General features: G+C 53.9%; 10 protein-coding genes across 10 annotated transcripts; 5 read left to right on the top strand and 5 right to left on the bottom strand.

Annotated features, from left to right (window-relative positions):
* Nucleotides 1-1,156: 1,156 nt before the first annotated feature.
* J7T54_001317 (Asparagine-rich zinc finger protein AZF1) lies at nucleotides 1,157-2,516 on the top strand (the record flags this gene model as incomplete). Its single annotated transcript, XM_051505282.1, has 3 exons — nucleotides 1,157-1,999; nucleotides 2,053-2,250; nucleotides 2,307-2,516. The coding sequence occupies 3 exons, from the start codon at nucleotides 1,157-1,159 to the stop codon at nucleotides 2,514-2,516; spliced, it is 1,251 nt and encodes a 416-aa protein (XP_051363316.1).
* A 1,942-nt stretch (nucleotides 2,517-4,458) lies between these two features.
* On the bottom strand, nucleotides 4,459-5,062 carry J7T54_001316 (Ubiquitin-related modifier 1; the record flags this gene model as incomplete). Its single annotated transcript, XM_051505281.1, has 3 exons — nucleotides 4,459-4,576; nucleotides 4,718-4,882; nucleotides 5,013-5,062. 3 exons carry the CDS (start codon nucleotides 5,060-5,062, stop codon nucleotides 4,459-4,461), a joined length of 333 nt encoding a protein of 110 aa, XP_051363315.1.
* Nucleotides 5,063-5,389: 327 nt separating this feature from the next.
* On the top strand, nucleotides 5,390-7,971 carry J7T54_001315 (RNA polymerase II Elongator subunit; the record flags this gene model as incomplete). Its single annotated transcript, XM_051505278.1, has 4 exons — nucleotides 5,390-5,521; nucleotides 5,573-7,390; nucleotides 7,463-7,773; nucleotides 7,827-7,971. The coding sequence occupies 4 exons, from the start codon at nucleotides 5,390-5,392 to the stop codon at nucleotides 7,969-7,971; spliced, it is 2,406 nt and encodes an 801-aa protein (XP_051363314.1).
* A 347-nt stretch (nucleotides 7,972-8,318) lies between these two features.
* Nucleotides 8,319-8,706, bottom strand: J7T54_001314 (uncharacterized protein; the record flags this gene model as incomplete). The annotated part of the gene is made up of 2 exons (XM_051505277.1): nucleotides 8,319-8,542; nucleotides 8,601-8,706. The coding sequence occupies 2 exons, from the start codon at nucleotides 8,704-8,706 to the stop codon at nucleotides 8,319-8,321; spliced, it is 330 nt and encodes a 109-aa protein (XP_051363313.1).
* Nucleotides 8,707-9,377: 671 nt separating this feature from the next.
* On the top strand, nucleotides 9,378-10,014 carry J7T54_001313 (uncharacterized protein; the record flags this gene model as incomplete). The annotated part of the gene is made up of 2 exons (XM_051505276.1): nucleotides 9,378-9,569; nucleotides 9,649-10,014. 2 exons carry the CDS (start codon nucleotides 9,378-9,380, stop codon nucleotides 10,012-10,014), a joined length of 558 nt encoding a protein of 185 aa, XP_051363312.1.
* Nucleotides 10,015-10,363: 349 nt separating this feature from the next.
* On the bottom strand, nucleotides 10,364-12,027 carry J7T54_001312 (actin; the record flags this gene model as incomplete). Its single annotated transcript, XM_051505275.1, has 6 exons — nucleotides 10,364-10,594; nucleotides 10,644-11,415; nucleotides 11,483-11,513; nucleotides 11,627-11,682; nucleotides 11,858-11,888; nucleotides 12,021-12,027. The coding sequence occupies 6 exons, from the start codon at nucleotides 12,025-12,027 to the stop codon at nucleotides 10,364-10,366; spliced, it is 1,128 nt and encodes a 375-aa protein (XP_051363311.1).
* A 1,779-nt stretch (nucleotides 12,028-13,806) lies between these two features.
* Nucleotides 13,807-14,457, top strand: J7T54_001311 (uncharacterized protein; the record flags this gene model as incomplete). Its single annotated transcript, XM_051505274.1, has 1 exon — nucleotides 13,807-14,457. The coding sequence occupies one exon, from the start codon at nucleotides 13,807-13,809 to the stop codon at nucleotides 14,455-14,457; it is 651 nt and encodes a 216-aa protein (XP_051363310.1).
* Nucleotides 14,458-14,659: 202 nt separating this feature from the next.
* Nucleotides 14,660-15,840, bottom strand: J7T54_001310 (54S ribosomal protein L7-like protein; the record flags this gene model as incomplete). The annotated part of the gene is made up of 3 exons (XM_051505273.1): nucleotides 14,660-14,785; nucleotides 14,836-15,529; nucleotides 15,587-15,840. The coding sequence occupies 3 exons, from the start codon at nucleotides 15,838-15,840 to the stop codon at nucleotides 14,660-14,662; spliced, it is 1,074 nt and encodes a 357-aa protein (XP_051363309.1).
* Nucleotides 15,841-17,222: 1,382 nt separating this feature from the next.
* J7T54_001309 (uncharacterized protein) lies at nucleotides 17,223-19,675 on the top strand (the record flags this gene model as incomplete). The annotated part of the gene is made up of 7 exons (XM_051505272.1): nucleotides 17,223-17,393; nucleotides 17,445-17,822; nucleotides 17,881-18,427; nucleotides 18,812-18,907; nucleotides 18,961-19,216; nucleotides 19,307-19,565; nucleotides 19,631-19,675. The coding sequence occupies 7 exons, from the start codon at nucleotides 17,223-17,225 to the stop codon at nucleotides 19,673-19,675; spliced, it is 1,752 nt and encodes a 583-aa protein (XP_051363308.1).
* Nucleotides 19,676-20,791: 1,116 nt separating this feature from the next.
* J7T54_001308 (Mitochondrial import receptor subunit-like protein) lies at nucleotides 20,792-21,969 on the bottom strand (the record flags this gene model as incomplete). The annotated part of the gene is made up of 3 exons (XM_051505271.1): nucleotides 20,792-20,902; nucleotides 20,953-21,597; nucleotides 21,661-21,969. 3 exons carry the CDS (start codon nucleotides 21,967-21,969, stop codon nucleotides 20,792-20,794), a joined length of 1,065 nt encoding a protein of 354 aa, XP_051363307.1.
* Nucleotides 21,970-23,060: the final 1,091 nt, after the last annotated feature.

Raw genomic sequence — 23,060 nt, 5'->3', positions numbered from 1 at the left:
CCGCAGAGCTAGTTTTCTACAACTTAATCACTACCAAACATCTCCCCACGGACAATCTCCTATGCTCCGTGCAAATCCGTCCAAGCTTGCGAGATTCATCATCCACCCCGGTCGCCAGGAATGGACGCCCAGTCTTTTGATTATATATTCTTCCAGAGAGATCAAATTTGATGCCACACTCTGACCTTGTGTGCCTGTTTCCATGGCCCCGCAGAATCGGGCGCCCCCCACCCTGGTGAAAGTGGTTACCTTAGTCAGTCCTCAGGTTGCAGCCTCACATCCATGATCCACCAGCAAGCGCTCTCGGACACACCCTTGCACAGATCACTTCTTGCTGGCCCTGCCCACACACCCATCAACGGCACTGCACACACGCCGTATCCGTCATGCACCTACCTATGCTCTCCTATCGCCTCGTGCTGCCTTCCAAACAACGCAACAACCGCCCCTGGGTCAGGGAAGGACCGGACTCCCTCGCCCCAGCCTGATAATGATCCCCCAGGAGCGTTGCGGCTGGCAACAATGCTCTGATATCGCGTACCTTACTGTACGTCGCCGCGTATACGGGGTGCCACACGCTAATTCTTGCCGGCCGGGTCGCCGGGTGCCTGTCTCGATGAAGCACCTATAACACAACCAACATGCACCTCTGGACGCGTCCAGTCCTCCCGTCTCGTCTCTGGGCGCCGTTCCAGATTCATCGTTGTCTCACAAGCCACGGGTGCCATACGGGAGCTACAGTACAATGGGACTACCGAACTTGGTTGAATCTTGCATCAAACTCACAGCCACAGTCCAGTCATCTCGCCACGGTGGGGGTGCGATCGCACCGGGGAGAGAGATACTTGCCGGTGGAGTTGGTCTTTGTATCGTCTCGCTCCAGGGATATTGTCTCTTCAAAACCCCTGCGGCACAAGCAAATATCTAGTCCTGGAACCCCGGTCGATCTAATGCGGGCACTCTGCACAACGATCTCCCGTCTGGCTCCATCCTCTGCTCGTCTAGTGACGACCGCTAGTCTAGTGGAATATATATTCCTCTTCCCTCCCCCTTCTACCGCGATCCGTGCCCCGTACTACATTCCTGCTGTAGTAAGAAACACACTCCACTCTGAGTCTTTCTTGTTGAGTCTCACGTCCTCCTTCCTCCATCGACAATGACACGGCCAGTCCCCTTCACCACCGGTCCCAACTGGGGCCCATGGCAACCACAGTTTGATGAAGAGCAAATGGCAATGCGAGCCGCCTGCATGTACTACAACGCTCCCCCCAACTCTTCGATATTGGCTGCCCCAGCTGGGGCCATGCCGTATATGATGGCCGCCCCTTACCACCCCGCGATGCACTATCAGAACACGACCTACATGCAACAAACGCCCATGCCGACAACCTATCACCACCACCACCAGGACACCAACGCCCTCTATGTGAAAAGGGAGTTTGATCAAGATTTCAGTGATGAGCACACGAGGTTCATCATGGCTCCCAGCACCGGCACTAGCAACAGCAGCCGGTGTTCGAGCTCTCTGCCCGAGCCAGAGTTTTGCCCGAACCCGTATGATGCTACACGCGAGATGAGGCCAGCCAAGACGATCCTCCCCAACGAGTCAGTCTGTGACACGGAAAAGGTCCAGTTCGACACGCCCATTGACAACTTCTTGCGCAAGATCGACTCGCTCAACGTCAGCTTGCCCGGGACACAGACCGCCACCAGTCCACAGTCGTCGGTCCCGTCATCGCCCGCCACTTCTCTTACCCGCTCACCCACGTCCGTCATGACAAGTCCGCCCTCGACTCCAGGCACAGCCGTCGACGACGTCTTCACCTTGCCCGGAACGAAGCCATCCAAGCTGAAGAAACATGTCTGCCAGTTCTGCCCCAAGGCCTTCAGCCAGAAAGCCCACCTCAAGCAGCACGAATACACCCACACCGGGGAGAAGCAGTGGAAATGTCCTTATGAAGGCTGTGACTACGCCAACGCACAGAAGGCCAACTTCAACGTGAGCACACATACACAAGCTTTGATTCTACCAGTCACTAACTATCCACGCAGACACACATGAACCGCCATAACGGCGTCAAGCCCCACGAGTGCCTCAAGTGTGGAAAGCGCTTCACCCAAAAGGGGGACTTGCGGAATCACGACAACACGGTGCATCTGAAGATGAGGCCCTTTGTCTGCCAAATGCCCTCTGTCGAGAAGGAGGGACATACGTGCCACAAGAGCTTTGCCACGCGCGGGAATTTGAAGGTACGGATCTCAGCTCGTCCCTCTAGATATGTACAGTTCGTTGACCACGCCTCCAGACCCATCTCAACAAATTCCACTCGGAAGATACCCAGCGCCTGCAGGATTCCTGTATGGACCTGCTGGAGAACAAGACGTTGTCACAGGAGACGCCCTGGCTGGTCCAGTGGTTCCTAGTGACCTTTCAAAACTCCAACAAAGGTGTCAAAGGCCGAGGCAAGGGCCGGAGGATCGCGCCTCGACCTGAGCCCCTGCCTGTCAAGGCTTGACTTGACCTCCATAAACGATAATCACGTCCTGTCGGAAACACTTACGAAAGAACCTTTCTCGTTTTCTGCATTTCTGCTTGCCAAATAAGAAAAGGACACTCAAAATGGTGGATGCGTTGTCGAATTGAGGGTACATTTGATTTCTATCCTTAAGCGTTTGTTTGTTTGTTTTTAATTATATATATATGGTGCGCAGGCTGGGCCTGGGATCGGCGATACCGCCCGAGATTACCAGATCTTATGAGAAGGGCAACGGGAGTCTTGTGAGAATTTGGGGTGGTCTTTGTGCATTTCGAGCGAAAGATACCAGTTGGCTATTTGATTTCAACGAAGCTGAGCAGGTTCTGTTTGGTCTGTTCTTCTTGCAGACACGATGATTGCGCGACATACAGTAATGCCATCTACTATACCACAATTGTCTGCGTTCACAGTCCCTTACACCTGTCCAATGGCCATTCCGAGACGGATGCGTAGATCCGAAACTTGGTGACGAGAGATGGAGTCTCGCTCAAGCCTCACACCCTCACTTGCTGGTTGCTGGCTGCTCGCTTTTGCCTGCAGAAGCATTGCTCCAGTTTTCGTCCAGCAATGTTGGCTGTCGCCTGCGCTGATCTGAAACCGGGGCTGGTCCTGCAAAACGGCTCAGACAATTGTGACAGTTCGCCATCCAACGACAGCCCGGATTGCGCCTCTGCAATAGATGGGAAATTGGAGTTTCGGCATGGCCCGGTCTTGACAGGGATACATCATAGGCGGCGCCGCGATGGGATCCCCGCCCGCTCAGTGGAAACTGATCAACAATTGGTCCCTGACAGCGGACGAGGTACGTAGTATACCCTTTACTATCAAAACGTTGAGCATCAAAACCGTTGTAGAAAGCCAGTGTCGTCTCTTGCCCCGTCTCTGCTCGTCTCCATGTCGTCTCGCCGAAGCCAAGGCCCAGATAATGACAACCACAGCTACCATTACGTACTTAATCTAGGACTCTAGGCGCGGATTGTTATCAATCATGAAATAATAGATGTGTGTGATAGGATCGAAAAGTGGCTCCCCCTACATACATGCAGGTTTGATCCATCTGAGCTTGGTTGGCCAGCAATGATTGCCTGCCAGTGGCCAAGTCGGCCGCTGGAGTGGCCGCTGGAGTCTAGACGGTGAAGGAGGGACGCAAGCGCGAGACAAGTAGTGAGACCCAGTTTGTAAATTGTACGTGTTTTCAGAGGACGTACGTGCGCCACATTACGTGCTCATGAGCTACGTAGGATGACGGACAGGAGCGCATGTCTGTCTCAGCACCCAGCTCCATCGAAGCTCTTCCCCGGAGCGCTAGTAGGTGCTATACCTACGAGACACTCAACGGGGAGGATCCTTGCTACGTAGAATTGATTGACGAGCTTCGCCCCATCGTAGCACAGTCACGTCGATGGCGACTGTGGTGAAAACCACGCCGCCACGCCTTGCAAAGGAACAATGGCAGGTTATCGCGTCCATAATAGCCCGTCGGTACCCGATGGCGGCGCAGCTGGCTGCTGGCCAGCAAGGATAGCCCTGTGTAGATGAGTATATACGTAGTATTCACTCACATCCACGGAGTGGGGCTTCTGCGTCGTCTTGAATTGCTCTTCCTCGCCAATCTGTCCATATGTACGACTGGAATGCTTTGCCTTGTCCCCAGTGGCCAACTGGCTGCGTGCAGAGCTGAGAAGTGACAGGCCTGGGTAATTGGGCATGGCTGCGGCTGAGCTGGTGGGTGGTGGTGTGGCGCCGGGAGGGGGGCTGGCGACCACTCAGCACAGCGAGACTGGGAGGTCAGGGTCTGAAACCCTTCGATTTCAGACAGGATGACGGCGGCGGGCAGGAGACGGCAGTGAGTGTCTTTTCTTGGACACGAGTTGGAGTTGGATTGGCCCCCATGGTCATGTTTGCTCCCAGTTGCTACTTGCTAGCCTCCGTGGAGCGTGGAAACGAAGAGCACGTTGTCGCCCGACTGCAGCTCGTAGGCCTCCTCGCCTTCGAGCTCCCAGTCTGCGTCGTTGATGAGGACGAGGATCCCCGGTCGACTGTGGCAAGACATTAGCTACTTGCTCGTCCATGTACCGTACCGGTGTGCGCGTGCTGCGACGACGCTGCCGTCTCATGCACCTGTCCACAGAGATCGAGACGCCAGTGGTATCTCTGCTGCGGGCTTGTTGGCAACGTACAGGTGTCCGTCCAGGACAAACAGGTCCTTGCGTGCATCCTTCATCTCCTCTTCGCAGAGGTAGTCTACTAGGTAGGCGATAGTGGCGGGTTTGTTGTCCTTGTCTGTGGCTGGAACTTTCAGGGTGAGACGCTGCTCGTCGGCGAAGAGCATTTCCAGACCGCCGCTGTTGCCAGTCAGCTGAATATCCCGTCAAAGAGCTGCTTGTCTGAGCCAGTGGACTGTGGTGCCCACCACAGACAGATTGCGTAGCGACGAGTTTGGTAGTTGAACTGTAGGCGATGGTGACCACTCACGAGAATTCCACCACGATGGGAATGGCATCTGAAGCCATCGCTTCGCCCATGATGAAGTTGATGATCAGATGGCGATATAAGGTAGCGTAGCGAATGTATACCGCAAAGCTGTGAGTTTGTGGTGATGTGACAATGTGTCAATCATCCTCGTGAAAATCACAGCGAGGCGAGGGGCTTAATTAAGTCCAGACTCAAGTGCCTGCTTTCGGCGTTAAGCCCCGCCACGTTAACGCCGCTGCTGAAATCTCAAAACTCCTCCAACTTGGACGAGCCTCGCGCGAGCCAATCACCGTCATCGAAAATGTGATATCCAGGCTTCACTTTTACACATTCGTGAGCTATCATACGTACTGACATACAGGCTGGCCACGGAGAGTATGTCACCTAATGCGATAGTGACAGAGTACTTGTCGACGGGATCGAACAGACAGGCCGCCGTGGCTGATTGGAGCCACAGAGGCATCGTCGCATTTGGAGCGGACAGCAATGTTGCCATCTGGGAGCCTGCGGTGAGTCTCTTCTTACTCTCCATATCGAGAGCTCGTGCTGACAGCACTTAGGCAGAGCCCCCTCGTGGCATCACAGCTTTGTTGAGCGGTCACAAGGATGTGGTCAAGGCTGTGGCATTCTTGCCTTCCAGCGATGCCGACACCCACGACTACCTCATCACTGGGTCGGACGACAAAACACTGATTGTCCGGAGAGCGCAATCTGGCTCGCACAGCTTTGAGACAGTCACAACTGTGTCGGACCATACAGGCGCCATCAACTGCATCGTACCATACAGGCTACCAGGCACCGAGCCGCGATGGTTGATCGCCACCGGGAGCGCAGACGCGACCATCAAAATCTGGATCTCACGAGATGGAAAGTTGACGCTACGCCAGTCAATCAAGACGATGCCCAAGTTCTTCCCACTGTCACTCGCCATCAGCCCGCTTGACGCAGAAGGCGATCTGTTCGTTCTCGCGGCAGCTGGGACCAGGGACACGATTCAGATACTGACAGCCATGGACGTGCGCAACGGCATCGAGAACGGATGCGTCAACTTTGAGGTTCAGGCCAACCTGTCAGGTCACGAGAGCTGGATCCGATCCTTGAGTTTTGTTCGCGAGACCGCCGCGTCGGAGAGCGATCTTCTGCTCGCGTCGGCAAGTCAAGACAAGTACATTCGCATTTGGCGCGTGCACCAGGGAAAAGAACTCCCCGCCCTCGCCACTGAAAGCAACGATCCCTTGAGCGGTGCCTACCTCCCTGGGAAATCCCCTTCCAATAAGGCACACATGCTGAGAACCGCCGGACTGGACTATTCCATAACCTTTGACGCTTTGCTGCTGGGCCACGAAGATTGGATCTACAGTGCAAAGTGGCATGCCCACGCTGACGGCAAGCTACAGCTCCTGTCGACGTCGGCGGACAACTCACTCGCCATCTGGGAAGCAGATCCAGGTTCCGGCATCTGGGTTAGCATGGTGAGGCTGGGCGAGATCAGTAGGGAAAAAGGCGCTACCACAGCCACGGGCAGTACAGGTGGTTTCTGGACGGGGTTGTGGTCTCCCGATGGTCAGTCTGTCGCCTGTTTGGGGCGAACAGGCAGCTGGAGGAGATGGCAATGGCAGCCCGACACGGACATTTGGAAGGCCTGCGTTCCCGTCACTGGCCACACAAAAGCCGTTACGGGCATTGCATGGTCAGGGAATGGTGAATATCTGCTATCGACCAGCTTGGATCAAACGACTCGACTGCACACCATATGGACGGCTAATGGAAGCAACACATGGCACGAAATGGCGAGACCTCAAATCCACGGCTATGATCTGAACTGTGTTGACGCCTTGGGGGCATCACAGTTTGTCTCGGGAGCCGATGAGAAGCTGATGCGCGTCTTCAGCGAACCTAAAGCGGTGGCGTCCATGCTCCATCGCCTTGGCGGAATCGGCGAGGCGAATGTCGAGCACATGCCTGACGCTGCCAACATCCCTGTCCTCGGGCTATCCAACAAGGCCATCGACATGGTAGAGGACGACGAGGAGATAGCAGCCGTCGATGACCGCGACAGGGAAGCCATCGACCCGGCCTCCATTGTCAAGAGATCCTATCTCGACATTGACCACCCGCCACACGAGGAGACGCTTTCGCGCCATACCCTCTGGCCCGAAACCGAGAAGCTCTACGGCCACGGGTATGAGATCTCGTGCCTTGCGGCTAGCCACGACGGCAAGATTGTCGCCAGTGCTTGCAAAGCCAGTTCCATCAACCATGCTGTCATTCGTCTCTTCGAGACTGACAAGTGGACGGAAGTCCGTCCGCCCCTGACAGCACACACGCTCACAACCACGAGAATCCGCTTCTCGTTAGACGACAAGTACATCCTCAGCGTAGGTCGTGATCGACAATGGGCTGTCTTTGAGCGTAGTGCAAACGATTCCTTACAATATGCTCTACTCCAGGCGAATCCCAAGGGCCATACAAGAATGATCCTAGACGCAGCGTGGGCGCCAAACGATAAACCCCTGTTTGCGACGGCGGGCAGGGACAAGCAGGTCCGCCTGTGGCACAGCCAAGCGGACGAGGCTGGGAAGCTGAGCTTTACGCAATTGGCATCGATCCCGACAGGTGAACCGGTCACGGCGGTTGACTTTCTGCCCAGGGTTGTCGGTGGGAAGTGCGTGCTGGCCGTCGGGACGGAGGGTGGCCTGCTTAGTCTTCACAACATCGATGAGGTTTCGGGAGAGGTGCTTAACCTGCCGAAACAGGAAGAGTAAGCTCAACATAACCCCCTCTTGGTGCATACACACTGACACGGTGCCCCAGACTACAAATGCCAAAGACAGTGCTGCAACTTTCCTGGCGGCCTGGCACTGATGCCGACAAGGCAGAGCTCGCAATAGCAGGGAATGATAGTTCACTGCGCCTGTTTTCCCTATCGGAGGACTATCTCAGGGGGAGTAGTCCGTAGCGGATCTGAAAACAATGAAGAAGTCAACCCATCCATGCCAAGCCCTGCGCCAGTGTAGACCATGCTATTGTTCTCCATGCAGGTATACAATCTCAAAAGACCGAGGCACAAAGATTTGCTTTGTATGATGGATCCGTCGCTTAAGAGTCGTCCTCCTGTATTATCATTATTGGACCAGATAGTTTCCTAGCGAGTCTATGTCTGGTTTCAAAACAAGTGCCAGCCCAAACGCCGTGTTGCATACACCAAGCCCGCCGTCATCTCGCAGGCCATGTCATCTGCACGCATAATATGCTCCAACACCATTCTTCCGCTCACGCGTCCCTAGTTCCCCACAACGACGGCCTTCATAGCTCCCTAAGCAGTTCTTCCCCGGCAGTTGTCAGGACCTCGGAGCCGGTCGTCTCGGGTTGTAGCACGCTTGACGACATCTCCTTGACCACCTCGCCAACGTCAAGCTGCTCGCCATTGATGTAGTACCACGCCCGGCCGACGAGGAAGGAGATGTGATGCGGTAGGTACAGGATGATGGCGATGAACGTAAGGGCCGATAGGAGGAAGAAGATGCTGTCTGTTGCGTTGTTAGCCAGTAGGTCCAGAGACGGCTTTGGGAAAAGACCAAAACATACAAAAGGCAAACTTCTCGCCCGGCGTCATCATGTAGACTGCAAAGGAGAGTTCGAAATGGTGCTTCTTGCGCTGGAGCCATTTCTGCCAGTAGGCGAATTGGGACATTGCGCGAATCGGGTGGGCGCTGGCGCCAAAGTCTCGTACTATGTGTCTTTTGAACTGCTCGCCCTTCGAGTGGCACTTTGTCTTTCTAGGTTTGCGTTACGCGATGGGAGTAGATGAGGTATCAATCGGGTTCCAGGGAATGGTTGCAAAGTCGATGTCGGGAAATGCCGTCTCCTGAATCGGAATAGGTGGTTGTCATGTCCGCCCGAGTTACTCAATGCTGACCTACCCTACGGAGGCTACCGACAGAGGGCTGCGCGCGTGTATCTCGCAAGCAGCTCAAAGAAGTTAATGTAGTGCTTACCAATAGATTCCGAGTCTGCGCGCAAATTTAAGATGGCCTGGAGTTGAAAAGATACTTCTACATGTTATAGGCAAAGTGGTCAGGCTGTTGCTAAATGCAAATTCACAACACCACGTTGCACTACAGCACCCCAAGGTGATTGTAGTCTCAACGCCTGATAGGTAGGCCAACGAAACGAAAGCTTTACAAAAGCCAGTGCCGACTTGATTTGGACAAGCCTACAGGTAGCTTGGAGTATCATATTGGTAGCGCAGCTACGAATCTAATGTTAACCGGTGAGCCTCTTCAGACCCACGTGACGTCGCGAACGTCGAGTCTTGGCGCAGCGAACGAAGAGCAACATTCGCGATTGCACGTCACCACCACCATGCTGCGTACTGTGTCACGAGCAGCCTGTTCAAGAAATGGCCGGATATCTAGCAAGGGTGCCTCGCGCCTTGCCTTTACCACGGCGCCCAAGCGCTGGCTAAAACAGCTCCCTCCGCGACCTGGCCCTCCGCCCGATTCCGAGATCGAGGAGTTCTACCTCAAGGGCAGCGGCCCGGGAGGACAAAAGATTGTACGTCTGGTGTTTACACATATCTGGCACTCTATCAGTGTCGCGCTCCCCCGAACAAGTTTCACTGACTCGGAATCAGAATAAAACAAACTCGGCCGTCCAGCTGCGCCACACCCCAACTGGTATTGTCGTCAAGTGCCAGTCGACGCGCTCAAGGGATCAGAACCGCAAGGCTGCGCGCGAGATTCTGGCCCAGAAGATCGACGAGTTCCGCAACGGCGACCAGGCACGCTCGGCCATTGTGGGCAGGATCAAACAGAAGAAGTCGGCGAGTGCTGATAAGAAGAAGCGTCGGAAATACAAAAAACTCGAGGAAGGCAAAGAATCGGGAGCAGAGGCAGCTATCGAGGGAGAAGCCGATTCAACCCTAGCTGAAGACCGAAACGAGCCTGTCGAGGAAAGTATAAGGGACATAGGTGCAGATACCCCCAAAGCAATCCCATGAAGGAAGACCATACACATTTACGCTGCACATCACCGGTACCGTATCGAACATGATCACACTTTAGTTGACCGAGTCTCGAACGAAAAGCAAGTAATTGTGTGTCAACCTCGGCTTCTACTTCCATGGCTCATAACGCATCCGACAAGACAAAGTGGCAACCATCACATGCTTTCTCAGAAAGGCAACGCCCACCCCCGTGACCATTTTAAAAACTTTTCATAAACGTGAGACTCGATCGGGATACGTGCGCATCCGAGTAGACGTTGCATCGGGCGCCACCACCGCCATGAGCTGCTCGTAGTCCGTATACTGGGGACAACGAGGGGTTTCGATAGACCGTCGGGGCTGCTTAGAAGCACTTGCGGTGGACGATGGAAGGGCCACTCTCGTCGTACTCCTGCTTGGAGATCCACATCTGCTGGAAGGTGGACAGGGACGCGAGAATGGAACCACCGATCCAGACGGAGTACTTGCGCTCGGGGGGAGCGATGATCTTGACCTTCATGGAAGAAGGAGCAAGAGCAGTAATCTCCTTCTGCATACGGTCGGAGAGACCTGGGTACATGGTAGTACCACCAGACTGTATTTATGTCAGCCTCTAAACATATCTCGGGACGGACCGAACTTACCATAACAATGTTGCCGTACAGATCCTTACGGACATCAACATCACACTTCATAATAGAGTTGAAGGTGGTGACGTGAATACCGCCACTCTCGAGACCCAGGACAGAAGGCTGGAAGAGAGCCTCAGGAGCACGGAAGCGCTCGTTGCCAATGGTGATGACCTGACCGTCGGGAAGCTCGTACGACTTCTCCAAGCTTGAGCTCTGAGCCGCAGTCTGGATCTCCTGCTCGAAGTCAAGAGCAACGTAGCAGAGCTTCTCCTTGATGTCGCGGACAATTTCGCGCTCGGCCGTGGTAGAGAAGGTGTAACCACGCTCGGCGAGAATCTTCATAAGGTAGTCGGTAAGATCGCGACCAGCCATGTCGACACGGGCAATGGCGTGGGGCAGAGCGAAACCCTCGTAGATGGGGACAACGTGGGTGACACCATCACCAGAGTCGAGGACGATACCAGTGGTACGACCGGAGGCGTACAGCGACAGAACAGCCTGGATGGAGACGTAGAAAGCAGGAGCGTTGAAGGTCTCGAAGACAATCTGGGTCATCTTCTCACGGTTGGACTTGGGGTTGATGGGAGCCTCAGTGAGGAGAACGGGGTGCTCCTCGGGAGCGACACGCAGCTCGTTGTAGAAGGTGTGGTGCCAGATCTTCTCCATGTCATCCCAGTTGGTAACGACACCGTGCTCAATGGGGTAGCGGAGAGTCAGGATACCACGCTTTGACTGAGCCTCATCACCGACGTAGGAGTCCTTCTGGCCCATACCGATCATGATGCTAATCGACGAGGTCAGAAGCTGTGCCAATCAAGGGGCGACTGAATTCGGTGGCCACTCAAACTTACCCATGATGGCGGGGACGGCCGACAATGGAAGCTTTGAAGTGTCAGCTCAGTTCGAACTAGTGATCACGGAGACCCTCGTGGCAGCCGCCGTTCTGTCGGCGCAGGATGGCTGGAAGCTTGAGGATGCGGAAGTGGGGTACTCACGGAAAACAGCTCGGGGAGCATCATCACCGGCGAAACCGGCCTTGCACATACCCGAACTATAGTCGAATTAGCCACCGCGATCCTCTTGAGTATGTCCGATGCTCATGTGTCTTTTGTCCTGGCCTGAAGATGTTGCGATCGATTGGGCGGTGAAATGTCGTGCAGCATCTCGATCGGCGGCCAGGGTGCTGGACGGTGATGATGTCGGTGAGACAGCGGGGTGAAGCTTACCCATTGTCAATGACGAGGGCCGCGACCTCTTCTGTTGAGAGAAGTTGATATTAGCCAGAGTTCTTCTCGTGTGCACATGCTGGTATGAAGCTCGCGACAGTCTGTGCAGCCGCGCAGGCCGTGTTGCGATAGGGGCAAAGGAGGAGCTGTTGTTTTTACATACCCTCCATGGCTGCGGATTATATGTGTTTGGAGTGAATTAAGTGATTGTACAGAGAGAAAGCCGGAGCGAGATGGATAAGCTCTAAAGCGAGACTGACGCTGAGCTTTGATTGTGGCGGGTGGAGTGATTTGACGACGGTAGCGGAGAGACGCAGGTTCGGAGGAGGAGAGAAGAAGACGGGGAGCGAGCTGGCGAGATGTTCAATGAATGAGTGTGGAGGGGGCCGGGCGGATCAGACCTGGCTGCTCCGTCTGTGGAAAGGAGCCTGGCAAGTCCTGTCGTGTTGTCGCTAAGGTGGTGGCTGACTGGGACCGCGATAGGGGCCAACATCCCCTAGACCTGGGTGACAAAGCGCTGAGAGTCCTCCCTGGCACACCTCACCGCCTGCTTTCTGCCATCAGGAAGTGGGGGCTTGTGGCTCGCTGCTTTTAGTGATTGGCTCGTGGTGGTGGCTGGGACGTGCATGCCTTTGCTGTTGCCTCCAGTCGACAGGACGCCAAAAATTCTAACATTCGTCACCATGGACCACCAAAACCACCACCACTGCTGGAGGCAGTTGCAAGGCACTGCCTCCATCAACCACACCCAGCCCGACTGGGTTGAGAGAGCCTTGGACGGATGCGCGTGACTCGGGCCGGACTTCGGAAAGTGGCGTCCTAGCTCTCAGACGTCGTCAGCTTGCACGCAATGATGCCAGTTCCATATCATCGCTGATTGCCGGGTCGGAATCATACCAGCCGCTGCAGACTGTTATGGTGGTGTCTTGGTTGGACATCATCGATTTGGACATAAACACGGGCAGGTATCCATGTGCCGATACCTTCGTATTTCTCCCTGTAGTCTATTCACAGGCTTATGAGGCCCGTACCTGCTCATTAGCTCAATCGAGATAGCCCTCGTCACAAAACGCTATATGCTCTACACTCCTGCTGACAAGAGGTCTGCCATGTGGCATGTCAAAGTAGCGCGGCTCTTGAATTCAGAAGGACTCGCCACAAGATAAGCGCCACGTACGCACAGGCAAGGCTACAGCGCTGTAGTCTGCGACTGCAGCCTCATCGACTTCACTAGGTGTTAGCTCAATTTCGGAGCCTGATCTGATAAATTCCAAGATGGCATGGCTAGATCTTGCGCGCTGGTAGAGATTCACAAAATCGCTCTCGAACCTACATTTCGTAACTGATCTGTTGTGAAGCGGCTCGTGTAGGACACCGGAAGACACAGTTGTTCCCATTTATTCGGGAATTTTATCTTAATAAAGCTTCCCCTAGATGGAGGCGCGGTGATTGACAGCGCATTACATGTTCACACGTAAGTAGGGTTATAAGGACAAGACCACACGCGTTCGCCTTGATATCGCATACTTTACGCCTAAAGCAGCGATGAGGGGCAAGATAGTACGTACAATGGCGGGGCAGACCTCTGTTTTTTAAAAAGTTGACACACTTTGTCTAACGGCCAACGTCGTTATTGAAGTTGATTAAGGAAAATAGAAAATAGCGGAAAATCGCGTCGGCTTCATCGTGTCGTTGGAATAGTCTTATCTCTAACTCGCTAAGGTAGTTGCCATATTTACGCAGTAAACTTCTTCCTTGAAATCTTATCCCCTCCAGTTTGCCAGTTGGCGCTATGCCCTTTCCAGAGTAGCTTCTTCCTGAAGCTTCCAGAAGGGGCATGACGAAGATGCAGTCAGACAAAAACTCCAGTCTGATCCTCGTCGACACAACGGGCCCGAAGACCTTAACGTCGTATTCATCCTTTCACAACTACCAGGCAAAAAGACACAATGGCAGCCAATGATCCCCGTCTCAACGAGCTCCTGAAATGGAGCATCGAGAACTCAGACGTTACAAGAAATGACCCCACGGCACCGACGGGCGGTTCTGACCTGACGCCTGATGTCATGGCCGCCCTCATGGGTGGCCCTTCAGAGGCCGACTTGATGAAAGCCGCAATCCAGGTCATCAGCTCCGATGAGCCTGAAATCACCCTTGACGACAAGCTCGTTGCTTTCGACAACTTTGAACAACTCATCGAGAACCTCGACAACGCAAACAACATTGCCAACCTTGGCCTTTGGACACCTCTTCTCGAACAGCTCAAATCAGCAGAGAAGGAGTGTCGGAAAATGGCCGCTTGGTGTGTGGGAACGGCCGTTCAGAACAACGAGAAGACCCAGGAGCGGTTACTGGCTGTGGGAGGACTTCCTACTCTGGTGGAACTGGCAACGCACGAAAATGAGCCCAGCGACGTGAGGAGAAAAGCGGTATACGCGTTGAGTTCTGCGGTGCGGAATTACCAGCCGTCGATGGATATCTTCGCGGAGGAACTCGGGAAGCGTGGTCAAGAGACTGCGAAAATCGATGCGGCAGATATGGAGGCGATTGATGTGATCATGAATGATCTCAGGGAGAAGGCAAAGGTTTCTGCACAATGAGCGCTCTTCACTTTATAGGACACCATCAAAATAGAAGGGGAGGGAATGGCGTTCGGGCGTTGGACAGCACCGGGTTTTAGATATTGACAGCAAGGCGAACCCTAGGGGCACCGCACCATCTTCGCTTCTTTATGATACAAATTCCGTTGACACAAGCTGATGTACATGATCTAAATATACAATTCCCAGAATGCTCCCATGCTTAGTTCTTGACCTTGCCGTAAAAGGGGAAACCCAATGCTTCTAGTAGCAGACGCCCGTGCCGGTCAGAGGTGGCAGTGGTCTGAATGGTGATATAACAGCCAGGAATCATTTTCGCCGGGTACGCCTGTCGAGTCGTTAGTGCAGTCTAAGAGTAGGTCGTGTAGTGTGCCATACCGAGAAATTGTACTCCAGTTCAGGAAAGAAGGTCATGGCCGATTTGTGAAGACCAATGGAGATGTTGCCATTGTCGTCGCCGCTTGTGGCTTTCACACCAGGCCACTCCTTGATTTTAGGCAGCACCAAGGTAACGAGCTTATCCACAAATTCGTATGCGTCGTTGCCCTCGAGTGTCACATTGACACCTCCGATACCACCCTTCCTAATCTGGAATTGCACCACGTTCTTCTTCAAGAAATTCAATTCGGTGAACTTTCCAGTAATCGCTTGCAACACTGCGCGGGCCACATTCAAGTACTCCTTGTCGCGTGCAGCTTCAGGCTGGTGCATAGATATGCTGACAGACTTGATTTCGGGGATGTTGTTGAACACAATATCGCGCTCCAACAAAGCCAGCCTATCAGAACCAGGACCCCTCGGCCCTCTCTTGGGGCGGTTTTTATGATACGGCGATGAGCCATCCCAGTCTCTGAGCTCTCCTTTTGTGGATACGACGCGCTCTTCCCCAGGCGGGTGGTGTTGGTAGGTCAATGTGAGTAGGTCTGGTGCAATGGTTGAATCGTGGGTGTGTCGCAGACGCGGGTGGTTGAAAGGGCCGGGCACGAAGTTACGGGCTATGGGATCGGACGACGGTGGTGATTGTACTGGGTGAAGAGGTCCGCGATTGAATTTGGGTGGGTGGTATTGGTACCTGAAGGCTGTTAGCTCCTGGGATCCAAGCCCAACCGTCTGGCCCAGTGATGCTTACCTGTTGGCGGGCAGCTTGCCTGTACGAACGGGAGGAGGACGGCTCTTGAACGCATCCAAGATAGCTGCGTCGGGAGCAGGTGTGTTGAAAGATGACGCATCGTCAAGCTCTGAAAGGTCGTCGATCTGGTTTGATGAAGGCTTCTCAGCCTCGGTCGAGGCAAATCTCCTCACACCAGGGGCAGCTGTCCGGATAGGCAATTGCCGACGCAATAGCGCGCTCGCTATGCGATAGCTTTCACGTGTGCAAGCCATCCTTTTTGTTGCGGTTGGTGATAATGGTAACTAACGCCGTCCCAGCGCAAATGCTCGTCGCGCGAAGGAAATTTCCCGAGGTGGTGGAGCGTCGTGCGCCACAATCTCAAGGTGGCTCGAGTAGATGTGGCGGTGCAACCGCTGCTGGCCCGCTTCCCGGGAACCTGATCCTGGGGGTGGTTTCAATTTTCCTACACAGTTCCGAAGTGAATGGGGATCCATGGCTATTTCATCTATTTCCGGACGTTCGTGAGACCCCCCAGTGACAAGCGATGGTCGTCATTGTATTCACAGTACTCCGTACGGCGCATCTGATACATATGTAACCTCACACGCAACCTCCCCCGCAAGCATGTTTGTTTCTTCAAAGGCTGCCTGCGCCAGGTGAGAGCCAACTGGACAACGGCGCGCTTGTGCGTGCCTGGCATCTGCAACGACATGACGTGAACCCACCCCTTTGCGTTGGCCCGTGAGTCAGGCAGACTTACAAGCTTACGACTCACAGCAACCCTGGCGGCTTTTGCCTGGTTCGTTAGCAATCTTCGCATCGGGGGCGTTTGAGCGTATAGTGGACACTGATACGCATGTTGGTCCCTGACCTGTTATCAGCTGGAGGCTTAGAGGCTGGAGCGAATAATCGTACTTGTCGAGGCAGCCCATTAACAAAAGCCGTTCAACGACCAGGGCTACCCCAATCCTCTCTGAGTCCAGGCATTTGAACATCATAAGTTAATTCTGGTCATAGCCTCTGTCGAGCAAGACGTGACAGCATCTGGCATGCGGAGTCCGACCCCAGCACCGTCCGTCCCAGTCCGAGTCCCAAGTCCAGCTTGCTCCACCGAATGTGGGCGGCGCCTGCGGACAATCCTCCTTCCTCCCAACACAATTGAATGAGAAACCTTCCTTTGCCGCATATTTCCTTCCCATCATCTTCAACCTCTCTTCATTGCGGGCAGGTCTACCATCTCCTTTTCGCATTCTTTCTCTGGGCGATTCGTCTACATGCCGGACGTTATCAGTCACCCCTGATATTGGCGACCCCTCGGTGGTGCTATTAGACTCGGCCAGTCAACGTGCGACCAGCAACGGCGCAGCGCCAACCTTGAAGCTGAGGACAAGCTGTACGGAGTACATGTACCGGAGTAGGACAACGGAGCCAGATATCGAGCGAAACAGAATATTCACTTCTTCCACGCCTTCATCTGCGAAGCCAACCTCAGCACCCCGCCACGAAAGAGACATTGCAAGCTCGCCCACGAGGCCCCTACTTGGCGGGGTTTTCTACCTCGCTAAGTCATAATGATTGCCAAACGGTTTCTTGGCAAAAAAGACAAATACAACTCTCATCATCGCAGCAAGTCGACACCGCCAGCTGGAAGAGTATGAATCCCGCCTGCCTCACCCCGGCCGAGATACCGTCGCTAACCGTCGACCTGGGCCAGCAGTCATCCAGATCTTCTGGAGCAGATGCTTTTCGCAACATCTTCAACAAGAACAATGGTGACAAGGAGGAAAACGAAAACGATGTCCAAAGAAGAGAGCTTGAGCTCAAGGTGTGCCTACGCCTCCGCTTGCTGGAGAATAAGGCTCACTGACAACCGCAGTTCAACCAAGTGCAACGACGAATCCAAGAATTGGCTTACCATGACGTGGGTCGCGAACGAATCGAAATCAGCATATCGAGCGAATACGCGCAGGGAGATGTTGATAAAGCCGTCGACTACATCGATATTCAGCAGAAGGCGATACGAGGCGAGATCATTCCCTATAACCCCGAGGTGCACATGGTAGGCGCCGAAAATCGGGGCGCGGTTACCTGTTACCTCGATACTCTTCTCTTCTCCATGTTCGCGAAGATGGATGCATTTGAATGCATGCTGAAGAATGACTTCCCGGAGGACAAGGCCAAAGATTCATTGGTGAAGCTGCTCCGCATGTGGGTGAACATGCTTCGCACGGGCCGGTTAATTGGGACAGATTTGGTAGGCGTGACCATCCACTCATGATCATTCATATCCAGAACCATTGCTGATTGTCAAGACCGAAGAGATACAAAATTCTCTTGCTGCTTGCGGTTGGCCAGAAGCAGGCCTGCTGGAACAGCAGGATACCTCTGAGGCCTTTGGTTTTCTGACAGAGACCCTACAACTACCCCTGCTTTCCCTCCAGGTCGATTTGTTTCATCATGGAAAGAAGGACGATGCCGATCGCAAAGTAGTATACGAACGCTTATTGAACCTCGCCGTGCCCGAAGACCCCCATGGAAAGGGCGTCAAACTGGAAGACTGCCTGGAAGAGTACTTCAACACGCGAGTGGAGGTCAACAGGGACAGTGAAGAAGCCAAAATGTCAAAATTGGAGAATGGGCCGCTTTTGCGTCGACCGTCAATGCTGGCTCGCAATACCATCAAGATTCTGACGGATGGGGTTCCCAGCTCAACAGCGATGACTGCTTCTCCATTGGCTGAGACAGCGCCAGTTTCTCAGCCGAAGAGTCATGAAATGGAAGCGGAACCGGAATGCGAGCATGTTGAAACGCAAATTGACGTAGATGTGGCAGATCAGCCCGGTGATGCCGGTAGCGGAGGTACTGCACTTCAGCATGGGCAAGGAGACAACGACTTGGCCAATTCAAACGAAGCGAAAGTACTCAAAGCTGAAGCGCACCAAGGGAACGACCCATCTCATCCAGGCATGGACGGCCAGTCGACAGGCGATATTCGAAACCAAGAAGGCACTCTTGAGATTGATGAGCGACCCAAGCTTGCCTATCCTACGACACAGGAAATCACTTTGCAGCGCATAGACCCTGCAGTGCCGCGGACATCGAGATCAGACACATTCCCATCTCAGCTACCAACGTATTGGAGCTATGAAGGTGGTCCCGTTCACCAACGCCCATCAACGAGGACAAGGTCAACAAGTGTCATTCAAAGCATGCGCGTTGATGCTACTGGCCGACCTGCTTCAGGAGAAGATGCTTCTCTCCTTGAGAAGGCCAAGCGAAAGGGATCTACTGTAGTCAAAACCGTAACCATACCTGCATGGCAGTTCTTCAGGCTTATACGTACGTTCCGATACCACCCTCATTATCTATCATTCGCGTTAATTGCTTGACAGCATGGCATTCTCTTGCCAAGAATGCACCTCAAAACGACACAGAGGTCGCTATGAACTTTGATCAGCGACCAGTCGTCGGTATTTGCCTGAAACGATACACGTTTTCGGCAAAGGGAGAGCCCATGAGGCAGAACACGTATATTGACATACCAGACAGTCTTCGACTCCCACATTTCATGCTGGCGGATGGTGCTACAGTCGTGGAGGGCGAGAACAGTACGACCGCCTTGACTGGTGACTATAAGCTTGTCTTGCAGTCAGTCATTTGCCATCGAGGGGATTCATTATCCAGCGGCCACTATATTTCGTTTGCTCGAGTGGCCCCGAGGTTGCTTGTGAACAACAGGCGGCATGACGTCGATCCGCCCCCGGACTACGAAGATCCCCAATGGGTCAAATTTGATGACTTGCAGACTCACGGTCGGGTACAATACGTCGATGACATCAAGGTTTCCCTTCGAGATGAGATGCCCTACCTGCTCTTCTATCAAATTATTCCCATTGCCGACGACCCGCCGTCTGACGAGGATACAGCACCTCCCTCATACGAGGGATTCAGGATGAGCGTTGATGAACCGACAACGCCTATGGCCGAGGAGAATTATGTTTTCGGCGGCGGTTCATTGACTGGCGCCGCCCAAACACCCTGTCAATCGAGATTGACACATAGGGCACCGGAGAGTCCAGCGACTGCGCCATCGAGCAAAGCTCCTAGCATTCGCTTCTCTGCGGAGTTGGACAGGCCTCGAAGGAGCGCTGATTTGAATCGTCACTCTAGTTCGGCTCGAGGAGGTTCGCGCCCGCAGAGCGTGCATCTGACAGACTCAGCTGTTGTGTCGCCCGCCTTGACCCCGGAACTACAGCCATCACCTGCATTGACACCGACCGACGAGTCCACTGGCTCTAGGCTTTTTCGCGCCGCAACCCGTTTCAAATCGTCATCATCAAAACAAAGCCGTACCAATAGCCAAACGGGCGAGAACCGCAATGCCAATATGATGAGTCGAATGGCCGGGCTGATGCGCCCTAGTCGGGACGTTTTAGGTGACCCCAGTACACTCAACCTGTACTCAAACAGAGCGAGTCTGGAGGTTCCAGCAAGTGCTGGGGTCGAATCGACCGTTGAAACAGAGAAATCGTTTTTCCCTCCTGTGGAAGATTCTCCAAAAACCGAAAGGAAGGGCAAATCCAAAGATAAAGGCCCCAAGGAACCAAAGAATAAGGACAAGGACAAGGATAGGACAAAGAAGCACACGAAAGACGCGAAAGACCCCACAGGAGAGCCGGAGCGAGAGTGCTCGGTCATGTAGACATGGCTCACAGGTTCTTCAAGATTGATGAGGTATAGAAAGGTCTTGTACTGTCACAAGCATAGCACGGCGTTCTGGGATTTAGACGACTGTGTGGCTGCACACTGCAGAGCTTATGAGCCAGTGGAGCGGCGCATGTCCCGTAATGAGGGAATGATGCGCAACAATCAATCACAAATTATTTGATGAACAGCCAAATTCGCCGCCCGGTGTGTTGCGTAGCCGTCGTCGCATAATGATTCTGGATTTCACCATCTCTATTCACCGTATTTACAATACACAAAGGTGGAAGCCGCTTCTCCCTCGAAGTCGACTCTTAACCAATCGCCGTATGCTTCCAGCAAGCGAACCCAGGTGCTAGAGACTCCCAGACAGCCAATAAAACAATAATGGTACACGATCCAGTTTGATAAGGACGATATACTGTCCAACTGAATCACAGACCGGCCGAGGAGGGGGCCGATGCCAGGTCGCGATATATTATTTCTCTTCGTCACATCAAAGTCGAGTCTAGCACCTGCTTAGAAGGGGATGTTGGCTGGGGTAGAGGGGCCGCCAGCAGCCTCTTGCTGCTCTTGGAGCTCCTCTGGCGCCGCCTCGATCGACACGCCGAGACCGAGCTTGGCAGATTGCTACACGAGGTTAGTCGTGGACGAGCGAGTGAAAAGAAGGGGATACATACAGTGAAGTGGTCAATGTCGGCAGCGAATGTCATCATGACAGGGGGGGCCACGCGCTTCTCCAGCAAGCAGCTGAGCTTGCCCTTGGAGTCGACCTGTGCGCGGAAGGTCGACATGCGGAAGTCATACTTTGCGCCGATAGTGGTGACACCCTCTTTCTGGAGACCGCCGCCCATCATGCCGTTTGAGGGCACGAGACCCAGGCTGAGGTCGACACCGGCCTGAACCTTGTCCGACAGTCTCCTCCAGAAAGATGTGTTAAGGGTGCCCATGGCAGCCTGGAGCTGGGCAGTCGCGACCCAGTCGGCAGACTTGTAGCGAGCAGAGTACGAGACGGCGCACTCTGGGCCTTGGGTCAGAGCCTGACGCTGCCAGAGAGTCTCCATGCCCAGGGCGAGCTTGGGTGTGACAGACTGGAGGTAGCTGCCAATGAAGATACCGGTCATCCCACCCTCAAGGAAGGAAGGGTTCAGCATCTTCAGGGACGCACTGAAGTCATCGCCAGTGTACTCGTGCTCAAACTGGGCCATGTCCTGACCACCAGGGGAGATGGAGAGTTGCGACTTTGACACCAGCTTCTCAGACCATCGGAAGTTGAAGCGGCCGGACAGGGTACCCTCATTATCGACGTTGCCTTGCGCGAAGATCTAGAGGCGTTGTTAACAGGTGATCATTCCCACGGCGGGTGAGTTGGTGGGTTGATTACGGACCTTGTTAGTGCCGTACATGGCGGCAAAGGTATAGGGGTTAATGCGCTCGCCGAGAGCGAACTGGTGCGAGACCTGGAAGAGAGGGGTCATGCTGAAGATCTTGGTGAGATCCGCGCGCACGCCCGTGAACATGGAGTTGTTGAGAAAGACATCGCGCTGCACCTCCCTGGACAGGCTTTCTATCGTTCCGGGGTTGCTGAGACCGAGCTTTGCCCTGCGCTCCGAGAAAGAGTTGACGGCATCTCCTATTGTGTTCGCGATGGGGTTGGTAAGAAGGAGGCCGGTTAACGAGTCGATTGCGGATGCCATGGCGGCTGTGGTATGAAGCGACTAGGAGAGGGATTCAGCCGTAGGGAAGAAGTTGAGGATGGTCGAATCGACACGTCGTGCAGAAACGTCCGAACAAGCTTCAGGACCCGCACGAAAAGGTAAAAAAAAGTCGATCGCAGTGGTGTCTCGGTGATCAAGGACTGCCTCAAGGGGACGCGATAGTGCACTGCGAATGGGCCGTTGGCGTCGGGGATGATGTTCGAAGCTGGAGGAATAATTTTCATGGACTGGCACGCTTGGAGCACCTGGCAGTTTCGGAAGTGGAGCTCCAGTCGACCGCGCAGTTGGACGTGGATGATGCGCACCGATTCAGTGCTGGCTTGGACGCGAGCCGGCGTGGAGCCATGATGTTCCGAGATTACGGGTTTGTCCACGCATTCTCAACATAACTTGTGACAACACCAGCCTTCAATGAAGCAGGAATTCAGGGGTAGGGCAAGAGGTGACTCTTCGCGACGAGGTTTCTTTTATTCTTTTCCGTTTGACCGAACAAACATTCAATCCAAGCGGTTTGATCCATATTGGGGGGAGCAAGCCACAGCCTGAGTTGTCGTGGCGCAGACAATGTGGCTTCAGCCAGCTTCGAGAGTCGTCCGCGGCTAGTGAACGATCTCACCCGAAGACCCGATCCAACCTCTAGCAGCTGGGAGATGCAGCCCAGTATTTCAATAGGTAGGTAGTCTCAAGGCTTATCATAGATTTATCTAATACCGCCAATTCTTCTTCATCTGTCCATTTTATGCCTTTTTTGTGTTTGCTCACTGCTCGGACTCTCTCACTCAGTCTGTGATCTGTCGTCATACGCCATCTCCCGATAATATCCGACTCAGACGTGCCCGCACATGACATCGTGTGCGAGCCTCACCGTCTCACTGAAACTTCACGATAACTTCAAATCCTATCCTGTTTCCTTCACACACGGGCCCCGGACTCGTTCGAACGACGATTATCTAACTCAGTCTTGTCCCCAAAGCTCACTTTACTTTATATCGACGGGAGACCTAAACGTTGTCACGACGATACAGCTTCGTTACTTGCAATCGTCACGTGGCTCGCCTTGAGCCCATTCA

The sequence above is a fragment of the Emericellopsis cladophorae genome (genome assembly GCF_022114955.1).
Source record: "Emericellopsis cladophorae strain MUM 19.33 chromosome Unknown NODE_13_length_450635_cov_117_157991, whole genome shotgun sequence".
NCBI lineage: Eukaryota > Fungi > Ascomycota > Sordariomycetes > Hypocreales > Bionectriaceae > Emericellopsis > Emericellopsis cladophorae.
Note: the sequence above shows the minus strand (reverse complement) of the source record. Positions and strands in the feature narration are given on the sequence as shown.